The following is a 14,008-nucleotide window of genomic DNA, read 5'->3' on the forward strand; positions in this document are numbered from 1 at the left end:
AACTAATTATTAGAAAATTTAGTTTATTTAAGTACAAATAGACTGTTGAGCAGGGTTTTTAATACATTAACTAATTGAAACAACTTATTCACGATAAATATTAACTATCATGCCCCAATTATTGATCGATTGCCGAACACTCTTATATTAGAAATTGCTCCCAACAACATATTCAAAAACAATTGAATAACCATTTAATAAGATCAACCGATGAAATCAATTTATCAATCCGCTATATACATTTGACACACACTTTGGCTAAAAATCAATAGAAAAAAAGGCGGCTTCATTTTGCTAACCCTTTAGAAGAAACGAAAACGATGGCCAAAATTTATTAATTTAGATAGCTGACTTTTAGTATTAATTTTGAGCATATCAGAATCTACTATCCATTTTCGACAGATTGCAATATTGAATCCTCCATTTTTTATCCAGAAAATTATTCTTTCGCGAAAGATTGTTAACTGTTGATTACTAACCTATCTTGGGATTTCGGGTTGTTTTACTCTCTTTCAAACAGTAGACTTTTCTACCATTTTTGCTGTGCCAGTGCCCCTAGAAAGAGCCCCCGGGCACGTGCCCCACGTGAATTAAAAAAAAAATCGAAAGCAGGGGCTTGTTAGTTCAGTCTCATTTACTCAATTACTCCCTCTCTGGCTCTCAGCTCTCTTTCACTCTAAACCTAAAAACTCTACGCAAACTCTTCCTCCACTCCACTGTCGCTGCCGCACTCCCGCACCGGGCCACCGCCGGCTGCTGCTCCATCACAGACGCATTCCGCCGCTGCTGCCTGGTGCTTTGACGTTGTCGGTGCTGCTGTGGTTTGCTCGAAGCCTCGATTCGAACACAGTCGAACTCGAAGAGTCGAAGGTTTTCAAACCCTAATCCCTAAAAATCGAAATTTTTGATTTTGTTTAAGGTATTTTCACTCTTTATCCTAAATCCTAATATTAATCTTGTTCTAATCTTTAAAAGTTGCCTTCTTTTTGTTCATTTTTTTGATCTGTAAAAATTAAAGTTGCTTCCTTTTGATGTCATTTTGTAGAAATAAACAAATAGAAGTATTTTAATTGTTAATTTTACAAACGAAACTCTACTGAAATTTTGTCCAATTGTTGGTGCCCCATGAGACTCTGAACCCTGGATCCGCCACTGAATTACCAAGGTGCATATTATCATATAGAAAGAAGTGAAGCGTAGCGATTCGTACTACCAGAAAAGTTTCACTAACCGGCGGGCAATAGAGTCCGCCGATAGGCGCAAGTAAAGCGTAGCGAAGAAGCGAGTTGTAGCCTTAATCTGTGCTGTGTATGGAACTAATCTACCGTACTTCCTTGATCTTACCTTATTTACTTAGTTCAATAAAAGAGAGAATTCGTGCATTTCTCTCATCATCTGTGTAATTTTTGGTGAAAAGGGTAAAAGGGTGTTGGATTTCAAAGATTGGATTTTTCTAGTAATGCCCATTACTGGGTTCATCTCAAAGAACCTTAATACCAGGTTGTTTATTATTTCAAGTAAGTTGGTGAATTACTCTTTCTGTTCATCTTGTTGGGTATCTAATATTCCAGCTCAAAATCTGTCACAAATTGATGATGAAACTTGTAGTGATATTGAATCTCCTATTAACAATGATATTTTCAATTCATCCAAGAAAATGGGTTCTTACCAATTGGGTGATTCCACCTTTTATTCTCTCATTGATACTTATGCTAATTCTGGGGATTTTAAGTCATTGGAGAGGGTTTTTGATAGAATGAAATGTGAATGTAGAGTTTTTAGAGAAAAAGATTTCATTTTAGTGTTTAAAGCTTATGGTAAAGCATTTTTACATGAGAAAGCCATTGACTTGTTTAATCGAATGGATGATGAATTCAATTGTAAACCGACTATTCGATCGTTTAACTCGATTTTGAATGTTATTGTTCAAGTGGGTCAGTTTGAGAAGGCCTTGAACTTTTATGAAAGTGTTGTTGAATGTTGGAATATGATGCCTAATGTTCTTACTTTCAATTTGGTTATTAAAGCTTTGTGTAAGTTAGGGAAGGTTGATAATGCTATTGAATTGTTTCGAGAAATGCCGGTTCAGCAATGTGTTCCTGATGGTTTTACTTATAACACATTGATGGATGGATTATGCAAGAATGGTAGAATTGAAGAAGCGATTTTGTTGCTTGATGAGATGCATATAGAGGGGTGTTCTCCTACTCCTATGACCTTTAATGTACTAATTAATGGACTTTGTAAGAAGGGTAATATGTCTAGAGCTGCTAAGCTTGTTGATAACATGCTTTTAAAGGGTTGTATGCCCAATGAAGTGACATACAACACGCTTATTCATGGGTTGTGCTCGGTAGGGAAGTTGGATAAGGCATTGAGTCTTTTGAATCATATGGTGTCAAACAAGTGCTTGCCGAATGGTGTCACTTTTGGAACTCTTGTCAACGGACTAGTTAAGCAAGGAAGAGCGGTTGATGGAGCCGCATTGTTGATTTCAATAGAAGAGAGGGGATTTCGAGCGAATGAGTATGTATACTCTTCTCTACTTAGTGGGTTGTTCAAGGAAGGGAGGGCAGAAGAAGCAATGAGATTCTGGAAGGATATGATTGGAAAAGGATTTTGTCCTAATGTTATCCTTTATAGTGTTTTAGTTGATGGTTTATGCCGTGTGCAACGACCTAACGATGCTAAAGAAATTCTATCCGAGATGATTCACTTGGGACTTACTCCCAACGCTTTTACGTATAGTTCCTTGATCAAAGGTTTTTTTAAGTCGGGTAATAGCCAAGAGGCAATACTTACATGGAAAGAGATGGAAGCTAGTAATTGTTTCCTTAATGTGGTTTGTTATAGTGTACTTATCAATGGTCTATGTGAGGAAGGGAAGCTTAAGGAAGCTATGGCAGTTTGGAGAAAGATGTTGGGAAGAGGATTAAAACCCGACGTTGTCGCTTATAGCTCATTGATCAATGGCTTCTGCAAGGCTGGCTTGGTTGAGCAGGGATTGAGAGTTTTTAATGAGATGTTCTTTCAGGGGGTCGATTCCCAGCCCGATGTAGTGACTTATAATATACTTTTCACAGGTTTATGCAACGGCAATCGTTTATCTCGGGCCATTGACCTCTTAAATGGTATGTTGGATCATGGTTGTGATCCTGATCTTTATACCTGTGACATTTTTCTGAGGATTCTAAGAGAGAAAATGGATCCACCTCAAGACGGGAAAGAGTTCCTTGATGAGCTTATTTTGCGATTATGCAAGTGGCAGAGAGGGCTCGGTGCTTCAAACATCCTGCAATTCATGCTGCAAAAGTTTTTGCCACCGGAAGCCTCTACATGGAGAGAAGTTCTACAGCTTTGTTGCAAACAAAGAAAGATTGTAGCTGCTCTGGAAAAATGTTGGAGTGACTTATTCCACTGATGTTGATGGTGAGAGTTGATTTCATAATTTCATTGTTATTGTTATTCTATTTTTAGATTACGGTGGAGTATAGTAAATAACTTGTTGAATCACGTGCATTTAGAATTATGTGAAGTTGTTGATGATGTTTGCAATTAGGGGTCAACTGGAAACAACCTCTGGTGTTGCATACATATGATCACTCTAAATCAAACCTAGCGGGAGCCACTTAATGGCATTGGGATAATGGATTATTGTTTTATAGTATTGTTATTGCGTATATTCAGCTACTATTTTTCATCCTCTGTGCTGAAATATAGTCTTTAGTTTGTTTGGTATATGATTTTGTGAACTGTAGTTGTCTAAATTTGTTTCGGTGTGGTAATCAGCTCCACTGTTACTATTTAACCCCATCTGAAGGTTTCATTAATGACTTGTGTGATTTTGGATTTCCCGTACTCTTAAACTACTTCTTTAATTCCAAAAAAAACTCGTGAAAATCAAAGAGGCAAAAAAAAGGGACATTAACATTCCTTTATTTGGAGGTACACATTAGATGGCAACTTATCATTTCAAATCTTCCACAAGAAATGCTTAATTTTAAGAGGGCATATCCGAATCCCACACCTAACTGAACTTCACTTGTAAAACTCGTCCAATCATCAGTGTTGCCTACCTTGCTATATAATCTGCAAGTAGCTCGAAATGATCTCAAATTTTCTTGTTTCAATTATTAATTTGCTGGGTGATTAATGAATTAGGTAACACTGGATGGGTTCAAAATCAAGACCTTAAATGGCTGCTGATTTTGTAGGAAATCGGCCTTTGGGAGAAAAGCTTCAAAAAAGCTTATCCTTTACATGTTTACAAGGAATATGAATGTTTACAATCTTGCGTATTTTATTTATTTATGTTTTTGGCTACTGAAGTTTTTTCTCTGAGGTATCTGTGCATCTTTCTCGAGTCGAGGGACTCTTTGGCCACACTCTCCTTTATGGGTAGGAGTTGCCGCCTTCCCTCCCCAAACCTTGATCATAGTTCCTATGAGCAGGATGCACTGGGTATGATGATGATGATGTGTACGACCATTGGATTGATCTAGTGGTCCACGCAGGCTATAGTCATCCCCAATCTTTTGAGATTAAGGCTTCGCATTGTTTTATTATCGCGGGTTTTGCATTAGGTGCTATGAAAACTTTTGTTAATTGGTCAGTGCTGTACGGTTCTGACTTCCTATCTTGTTTTTATGTGTCAGGTTCTGGTAACTGATTTGGATGATTGAAGGTGCGAGTTAGCTTTTGGCGTTGGCTAAAGCCTGTGATGGTCATAATCATGCTGTAATCATTCATGTTCAACTACAAATCTGTTGCCAGGGCCCACATGCGACCGCACGTTTAGAGGCTTCTTCAATCACTGATGTAATTGAGATATCTAGATCTCAATGACCTGGAGGTATAAGCCCCTTCTTCCCTGCTCATTAAAATTTCTGTTATGAAATGTGCTAAAAGACTTTTTTCAGATTGTGAATTAACTTCATCCCCACAATTTATTATGCCCAAGGGATTTGTTAGTTCATTGACTTGACAGCTCAATTCATGCTCATATTATGGATTTGTTGGTTACTGTTTGTGCTTTTCCAATGTCGACCATCATTACCCGTCATCTCGTTCTATTGGCCATTGAGATCAGAGATGGGGCCTGGTGCCTGGTGCCTGGTGCCGGTGCTAAGCACAAGTGAGGTAGCCGACCTCCTAGGGCCCCGGAAATAAAGGGCCTCTAATATTAAATGGTGCTATTCAGGCCTGGTTCTGAGCAACACCTTTTAAGTGATTTGTTTATTAATTTTTTTAAAATTTAAAGTAATTTTAGAATATAATATTACAATACATTTTGTCTAGAATAATTTTTCTTTCACTAGTTATTTTTTGATATAATGAAGGGTCCCATTTTGAAAGACATCGCAAAAATAAACACGGCCTAAAATCTTTGCTCCACCCCTGCTGGGGCCAATGAGAATCTAGAACAAAATCAAATAATGTCAATAATATTTAAAAAATGTACTTAAAGGAGGTTTTAAACCAGGTGAATACACTCGCATAGCAAATCTTCTACCAACTTAACCAACACATATATTAGTATCTCTAGGTATATGATTTTATGCATAAGTAGAATGCCGTCAGTTGACATCATTGACTAACCTTGAATCTGCCCCTTATCTCTCAGGTTAATGTCTATATGTTAATCATATACGTCTCTGCCAGCGTTCTGTTTAGATGTTTTGCTATGACCCTTTTCATTTTTCAGCAGAAATATTGACGACAGATCAAGTATTCTGTTAAAAGAGCCTTTGGTTGCTAGAAAGTCTTTAATTTAATTGATTACTCTGAATTTGCAGATAACGCTTTGTGTTGGCTCAAGACCTCAGATGGCAGCTGATTTGTTGTTATCATTCTAATATGTAGACGTGCAAGGCGTTGCCTTCAAGATGCAGAGCGGCCAGAGTTATGGAATGTGCAAATTGTTTCATCTTCAGGACGTGCTCTGTTAGTTCGTAAAACTTTTCATGCGGTTGAAGCGGGATTGCGTCGGCTTCGCAGGTGAGGCAATGACAATTTTGACTGCCAATATTCCATTTTTCTTTAATTTTAGGTCCTTTTTCTTGGTGTTACAAAGCAAACTGGTAAAAAATTTCGATTTTGATTTTCTTACACAAAATCCCGTTACGTAACCTATGGTTAAAATCAGAGTAACAACCATTGTATGTTTTTATTTTGACATACTAGCCATTATAATCTTTTAAAAATATGCATTAGGTTCTAAATGGTCTATTATAAGGTTCAAGTTTAATATATATACTCGAGAAAACGAGAATTACTATGATAAATAAATATTTTCCAAGTTAACAATTCACTTTACAATGTATGTGAAACGAGTCGTAACACCGTGAGGTATATTTTCTTCGGTTTGTTTAAACCAATCTTGGTGCATATTTCTTGAAAAACCCGGAGTTCTATTTTGTTGAAATGCGCATGATGTACGAACAAGATTCCATACTCGACACAAAATATAGTGATGCGTAGTTATCTCGCTTTGTTCTTTGTTTTCGTTTTTTCTTCTTTGGAAAGGCGAAGTTTACTGGGCTTTGTGTTCTGCAGGTGGCTGGTAATCTGGTAAAAGACTGCATAGTGGCCTCTATTAACTCATGTTGGAGTTGCTTATAATGCTTTCACAAAGGGAGAAGCTCAGAGTTCTTTCTTCAACTTAAGCTTGTGCCGATGTTTTTTTGTCGACTTTTAAGGGCCTTAAAAAACATATCTTTCCGAGTATATAACATATTTCGAGATTTCAACGATCAGTTTAAACTTTTGATTGAGTGGGTTTGATGACATTGTATCGAAAGCCAATGAGACGGAAAGACATGTGTTCGAATATCATTTATTCCCATTATTTAAATTAGCGTTATAATAGAATATATTCAAGGGCTTAGACCCATCAGCCTAAGCATATCATGTCAATGAATCATTTCAACCAAAAAATTGAACCATAGTTGAAGCTACACACTATATTATATTATTATATATAAGTAAATTTTATAGTCTATCACATACAATATTACACTCCTATTTATCATTGTTAGTCAGCCTTACTTTTACATATTGTAATTTTAAGTTATTTTCTATATTTTGATCTTTTGAAAATTTGAGGAGTTTGTTATAAATGAAAAAGTTGACTAAAATTATATTCGCTGTTCGGCTTACTTTGCGTCATATTGAATTATGATATAAGAATTTTTTTATTTTAGATTCAACAATTCAAGTTAGAAGGGTAATCATACCTGTTAATATGAGCAAATCATAAGAGGTTTTTTTTACCTAAATAATGCAAATTATGTGAGACAGAAAAATAATCAATACAAGCTTTAATGACTTGCATTAAGTCATAATGACTCATAATCATACATAATTGAGTGATGGGTTTCAATGCAAGCCAGCTATTCCTTAATGAATATTATTCCCTTTCTCATTTTTTTTTTGGTCCAAGACAAAGGGTCTTTAAAGCTTTAATAAGTGTTCATTAAAGCTTCACCATTTTTTTAACTCTTTAATTTGGTGATGTATGACTAAAATTTGTCCGGTTTTCCGTAATACTCCATCTGTCTTATCAAAATTACTTTATGTTTTATTATATTTACGACTAATAATGATATTACCCACACAATATATTACTATGGCCGGTATTTTAAAACAAAGTTAATATTTAATAATTCTATTTAATAGTCTATTAAATGGCTGTTAGTCATCTAGTAATCAATTATTCAAGTCATGTTTACAAGAATTAAGGCGCTAAATAATTTTAAATTTTTGGAGGCAAATTCCAAGTTGGCTTTAATTAATGTTAACATTTAAAATACTTTGAATTTTGAGTAAGTTTTGCATTAAATAGTTAGAAATACTCTCTATGTTTTATATTGTTAATAACACTTTGACTACATCTACTTCCTTCTTTTAAAAATTTATCCCAAGGGAATTCTCATAGCTAGATTTTATCTATAGAGATTTATTTATATTTTTTAATGGAGTATATATTTGGAATTTTAATTTGTTTAATACTTTGGGTGTTTGGTAGTAATTGATTTTTGACTTGGCTTTTTGGTTGATTTTCTGGGTTTTTTGATTTTTAGTTGATCAAATGGTTAAAAAAGTATTTAACAATTAGTTTTTAAATTAGCTGAAAAGCTGAGTTTTAAGCTAACATCTAAAAGCCATGCATAATAATATTTTAGTTTTTGGCTTTTTTGTTCTATTTTTTCTTTAATAAACAATCAATTTTTTTTCTTTTACCAAATACTTTTATAACAACTACCATCATTAAATGACATTTAATACTTTTAATCAATTAAACCAGTCAATAACTTCAATCAACTGTTCCAATTACACCATTAGCCAATTAACCAACTCCAATATTATGTAATTATAGATTTTTGAATTCACAATAGAATTTTTTTATAGAAGGATAAATCATACAAGCAACCTCAGACCCCTTGGCTCGTCCATCAGGGCCCTACAAAAGAAAAATTATGTTAATATAATAATATTTTGTTTCACTATTTTTTAATATTCTACTCATTTAAAATATTTTATTTTAATGAAAAAAAAATTCAACTAAAATTCTAAGAGATATATAGAAGATAAAATATATTCATATGGAATTTCGGTGGATTCATCTTAATGTGTACTTTTTAATCATATAATTTTTATAAATTTTTATGATGCGCAATTAAAGATAATACGTTGAAAATTGTGTAAAAGTAATGGGAAGAAAAAAGAAAAGAGGGAGTAATTTAACCTATTAAGTGCATAGGTTAGAAAAATTCATAAAATATACTACTTTAGAAAACATATACTAAAACAAAGGCAATTAGATCATTATAGAATAATAAATATTTTTCCCATCTTGTATTTTCTTAATAAATAATTGCTAGCTAGGTATGTAACATAGTTACATAGACTCTATATTCAAATTATCAATATTTATATTTAAATCCAAAAATGATTGTTAATTAATTATTTCTCCATGGTTCTTTGGATACTAAAACAAGCAATCACAATTTGCAAATAATATAAGGAAGTGCTCCAACATAATAAATTTCAAAAAATTACAATATACTTCTTCAGTCTTATTGAGATTGCTATTCTTTTCATTTTAATTTGTTTATTACACTTCGATAAAAGAATCTTCTGATTTAATTTGGTCAAAGTGTAACAAACAAACTAAAACGGAAGGAGTACATATGATCTCAAACACAAATTCTTAATTGAGACGGTTTTATGGCCAGTGAGATCTTTATTGGACTGGCTCATATATTTAGTGTTTTAAAGTGATCACTTACAATTTTAAACTGATCAATTAGAAAAATAAACTAATTATATATGCTTATGTCATGATGAGACGGTCTCATTTAAAACAGTTGTATCTCAAAAGTTTTCATATTGTTATTCGTGATGTAGTAATCTCGATCAAACATAAGAATATTAGCTAAGTAGAGGTAGGTTGCATTATTGTTGCTCCTAATTGATCAACTTGGAAAGATTGGCAAAACATATAAAAAAATAAATGAAATGTTTAAACAAGTTGCTAATTTTCTAAAACATTTATGCTTCCTTATAAAGGACAATCAAATGATTGTTATTGGATTTTTTTTAAAAAATAAATGGCTTCTCTACCTTTGAATCCATATGTATTAGAAACCCTAATAATTAAGCTATTATAAAAAATGTTTAAGGAGCCACATATAGGCTTAATCTCTCTTACGTTGCATGGCTAATTTGATACCAAACTATCCAATGGTTTAGTGACTAATTGTTTTTGGAAAATTATATATTTATTGTTAGAGAACATATGTTGGGGTCTTAACTATCAACTTAAACTTTTGGTTGAAGCCCCAAGATATGTTATATACTCTAATATTATAATCTCTTATATGGTATCACTTATTTGATCCTCAAAAAAATAAATAAAAAAAATAAATAAATAAACCTTCTAAACACTGTCATAACAGCAATGGTCACTGTCTCATCTGTAATTCGCACTCCAAATGTAGTCAAACTAAACAACCCTTTTCTATCCATCAATCTAAAACCCACAATCTCCAAACCATTGGCACATTCTGCCACCTTAGGAAACTTCAATTCATCCTTCTCTTGGATGCTTGATAGTGGTGCGTCTCACCATGTAACCAACGATCTCAACAATCTTTCACTCCATGCTCCATATGAAGGTACTAATGAACTGCTCGTCGGTGATGGTATGGGTCTTAAAATCTCTCACATTGGTTCCTTGACATGGTATCAGAAGCCAACGTGACAAAAGGTCACGGGTTCAAATCTCAACCACTGCTCATTTAAAGTGAAATATTTAGCGGCATGTATGAGGAGAGAATGTGCTGCATCCACACTTCTAGCCCAAAGGGCTCTCATGTGAAGGGGTGGAAATTGAATGTTCGCCTCATGGTGGTAAGAAACGAAATATACCAACGTGGTATTTTATAGAAAAGTAGAAGAAATGTGTAAATAAGATGAAAATATAAGTTAAATGTATGAATAAGAATGAAAAAAAGAGCGTGGCTCATGGCTAAAAATAGAAATGAGACAAATTTGGTGGGATTGACAATAAAGAAAAGTGGGAAATTTTGTGGGAAAGGAGTAACAACAAAAAGTCAAAAACAACGTACATTCTATTACCCCAATGTAATTACGTGGCTTTCTCTTAGGATGGGGTTTGATGGTCGGATGTAGGTAAACTTATTCTTGTTAATTATACAATAACAAATAGATTGTTTCCAATAACTCTTATTGGTAGCATAAATCATTTGAAACTTTAAATAAATAAGAAGTGTACATAATTCAAAAACCGTTTTATTATAAATCATTATAATCCAAATAAAAAAATATATAAATTTTAAGATTGATCTATTTTAAGAACTATAATTTGACCATACTTTATACTTTAGATTTTTGACTTTAACTTATTACTTCTTTGATTTGTTGTTTCTTTGTTCTTATAACTGTATTTTTGCATAACCTAGAAATATATAAAATGCAAAAATTACTATCAAAAGATTAAAAACTACGGCAATTAATGTGCAATATAATCACAAATTATATGAAGTGGATCACATAAATCAAAACAAATCAATATCGCACTAAAAAAGAGTAATTGTGCAAACATTGACTTTAAAAGCCAATCAATATTATACAATATCAAGCGTTTATTAATCTCTTAAAATATTTGAATTGTTAATTTTTCTTATTAATGAAAAAAATAATTAAAATGTAAATAAAATATTATAAATAGCAAATTCTAAAAATTTATCTATTAAATTTTATACTTATTTTTAAGCAACTAATACTAGTAATAAGCTCAAACTTCTAATATAAACAATTTTCATTGCATGTTCAAAATTTTAACATTAATATAATTGATGTAATAAAATTGAGAAAATGGAATGTAATGAATTATGTATATCCTAAGCATGTTTAATTTATAACAAAATATACATTTTTACATTTGCTAAATTAATTAATAAATAATAATCACATGAATTAATATGGGCTACACTAGTTTAATAATAAACTAGAGCTAATTAATTTTTATACATTTGCAGTGAGGTAATTTAGTAACATAGAAGTTGGGATCAAACAAAGTCCTTTTTTCCTTAGTTCTGATTCAATTAAACTCATGTTTGTATGATCTTGCTCTTCTTCAGAATTATATCGATTTTCCTGCAATAAAATTAAAAATATCAATTTGTTAACACCACAATTTTGATACAATATATCATCATCATCCTACTCAGTGTATCCCGTTCATAGAAAAACCATGGACAAGGTCTGGAGAGGGAAGGACGGCGGCAACTCATACCCATAAAGGAGAGCGCGGTCAAAGGAGTCCCTCGGCTCGAGAAGATAAAGAGACGTATCTACACGGAAAAAATAAATTAAATGTCTATAAATAAGATAAAAAAGTAAAACCACTACAAAATAAAAAGAAAACAATAATACTAATAATAAAAAGAAATGAGAAGCTAGAGGACAAGAACCCCAAAAGGTAATCTAAGAGGAAATCAGTAGTCCAAAACATGGATATGGCACCTCCAACTACCTCTATATATATTATCGTAAAATTATTTATTTTTTATTTTAAATAAATCTTTTTGCATATATATTATTTAACATCAAATTTACTCGCATCAAATTCTACCCTTTTAAATCTTCATGCAATTATTATTATTATTATTATTATTATTATTATTATTATTATTATTATTATTATTATTATTATTATTATTATTATTATTATTATTATTATCTCTAACATAATAATATATATAATTATAGTCTGGTTCAAGTGATTTTACCTTGCTAATAACATCTTTATTATCTATCTCCTTTGACTTCGCGAAGAAGAGATCAAAATCATTAACCTGTCAATTAATTAACAAAGATTAAGAATAAGGGTCAAAGAGTACATAATGAAAATATCAAATATAAAGAAGAATTTGAGATAAATTGACATTTATTATATAAATTAAGGGAAAATGGCTTTTGTATTTTTTTCATAATTTTACGTTGTTTAATCTAGTTTCACAAGATATTTAAAATAGAAAACAATATTAACGTAGAGTTTTCCATAAAAAAAAAAATTATTTTGCAAATCAATATATATAAGGTTACGATAATGATATATGATAAATTATATATAATATATCTATCAAATTAAACTTTTAATTGACTTTATTTTCTTGAGAAATACATAATAAAAAAATAATCATAAGCAACATATATGAAATAGCTATACTATATGAAGGTACTAGGCTACTAGCTAGTATATATGATCGTTAATTCGCTATCATCATAATAATACCTATCATGTATATCTAACTTATAAGATGGTGTGGAATGTTGAAAAAAAATACCCACATATAATCCCATATTGAAGAATTAAAGAGAGGTTGACTAACATATATACTTGATGGTTACTTCCTCTAATACCAATTGGTTTTAAAAAAGAATCTCATCGGGTTTGTGTGTAGTCAACTCTTCTCTTGTGTGGGTCTTATCGTGTATAAGTCCAATAACAAACCTAACATGGAAAGCGTTTGGATGACAGTAGACTATACCCTTATCAAAAGAGATAAAGAGGTTGCACCTGATAGTACTAAAAGAATTGTATATGATACTTAAACCTAAAAATATATACCTTGGGACTTTGAACAGGTGAAGAAGCAGTATCCTCCAACTCTTGATCTACAAAAGGCTCCATGGTTTTTCTCTTCTTAAACCCCACTTTTTTGGGTGTTCTATACAATAGATCAATATTAGAAACTCCATCATATTCTATTGAATAACTTTGGAAAGAAGAAACAAAAGAACCCTCCTCATCAATCTCTTCACTACTAGATATAAAATCTTCAAGGTCTAAACTTATCCAATCACTATCTTTAAAACAAGTATTTTCATGTTCATATGAGGTTGATTTTCTCTTGTGATTTGTAGCACTCATCATAGAGTATGCCATTTTTGCAATTCCGGGATATACTATGTATGATGATGCTGATGATAGGAGAAAATTTTTAACGGAATATACCGGGTATGATGATGCTGATGATAAAAGAAGAAAGGTTTTTTTTTTTTTTAGTATAGTTTGAGGTATTGATTTGTGAAGAAGAGTTGTAAGGAGGTTAGGTGTATATATAGAGGTGTATTATGTACATGTTGAAAGGGTAAAAGATTGGGATGAGGATGAAAAGTGTGAGCCATAGAATAAGAAAGTTCTTAATTCTTAAATTAATTAAGGTAATGCAACTTGGAAAGAGATAGTAATTAGAGAATTTGGCCTTGATTATTTTCTTCATTTTTTATGTCCCAACTAGGATTTAGCATCATTTTTTTGGGTTCTCAATAATTTTCAAATATTTAATTTTTGTATGCATTCCTATTCATATAATTAGGTTTACAAATCTTGCAATGCTAGGGTTTATTTACTCTTAAATTATCTCATAAGGGTATATAATTATAATATATTAATTTGATATGATACATAACGTGA

General features: G+C 32.0%; 2 protein-coding genes across 3 annotated transcripts; one reads left to right on the plus strand and one right to left on the minus strand.

The window, feature by feature from the left end:
- The first annotated feature begins 393 nt into the window (after positions 1–393).
- LOC130827370 (pentatricopeptide repeat-containing protein At4g20090) lies at positions 394–6,901 on the plus strand. Of its 2 annotated transcripts, none has more exons than XM_057693069.1 (5): positions 394–919; positions 1,046–3,429; positions 4,656–4,852; positions 5,796–5,997; positions 6,556–6,901. In XM_057693069.1, exon 2 carries the CDS (start codon positions 1,460–1,462, stop codon positions 3,419–3,421), a length of 1,962 nt encoding a protein of 653 aa, XP_057549052.1. In that variant the 5' UTR covers positions 394–919; positions 1,046–1,459; the 3' UTR covers positions 3,422–3,429; positions 4,656–4,852; positions 5,796–5,997; positions 6,556–6,901. The 2 variants fall into 2 exon arrangements, with proteins under 2 accessions (XP_057549052.1, XP_057549051.1); XM_057693068.1 differs by having other exon boundaries at positions 1,131–3,429.
- A 4,529-nt stretch (positions 6,902–11,430) lies between these two features.
- On the minus strand, positions 11,431–13,603 carry LOC130827257 (vascular-related unknown protein 4-like). The gene is made up of 3 exons (XM_057692924.1): positions 13,160–13,603; positions 12,318–12,383; positions 11,431–11,682 (listed from the first exon to the last, which is right to left on the minus strand). The coding sequence occupies exons 1-3, from the start codon at positions 13,475–13,477 to the stop codon at positions 11,551–11,553; spliced, it is 516 nt and encodes a 171-aa protein (XP_057548907.1). The 5' UTR covers positions 13,478–13,603; the 3' UTR covers positions 11,431–11,550.
- Between the last annotated feature and the right edge of the window lie 405 nt (positions 13,604–14,008).

This window comes from Amaranthus tricolor, chromosome 11 (assembly GCF_026212465.1).
Source record: "Amaranthus tricolor cultivar Red isolate AtriRed21 chromosome 11, ASM2621246v1, whole genome shotgun sequence".
NCBI lineage: Eukaryota > Viridiplantae > Streptophyta > Magnoliopsida > Caryophyllales > Amaranthaceae > Amaranthus > Amaranthus tricolor.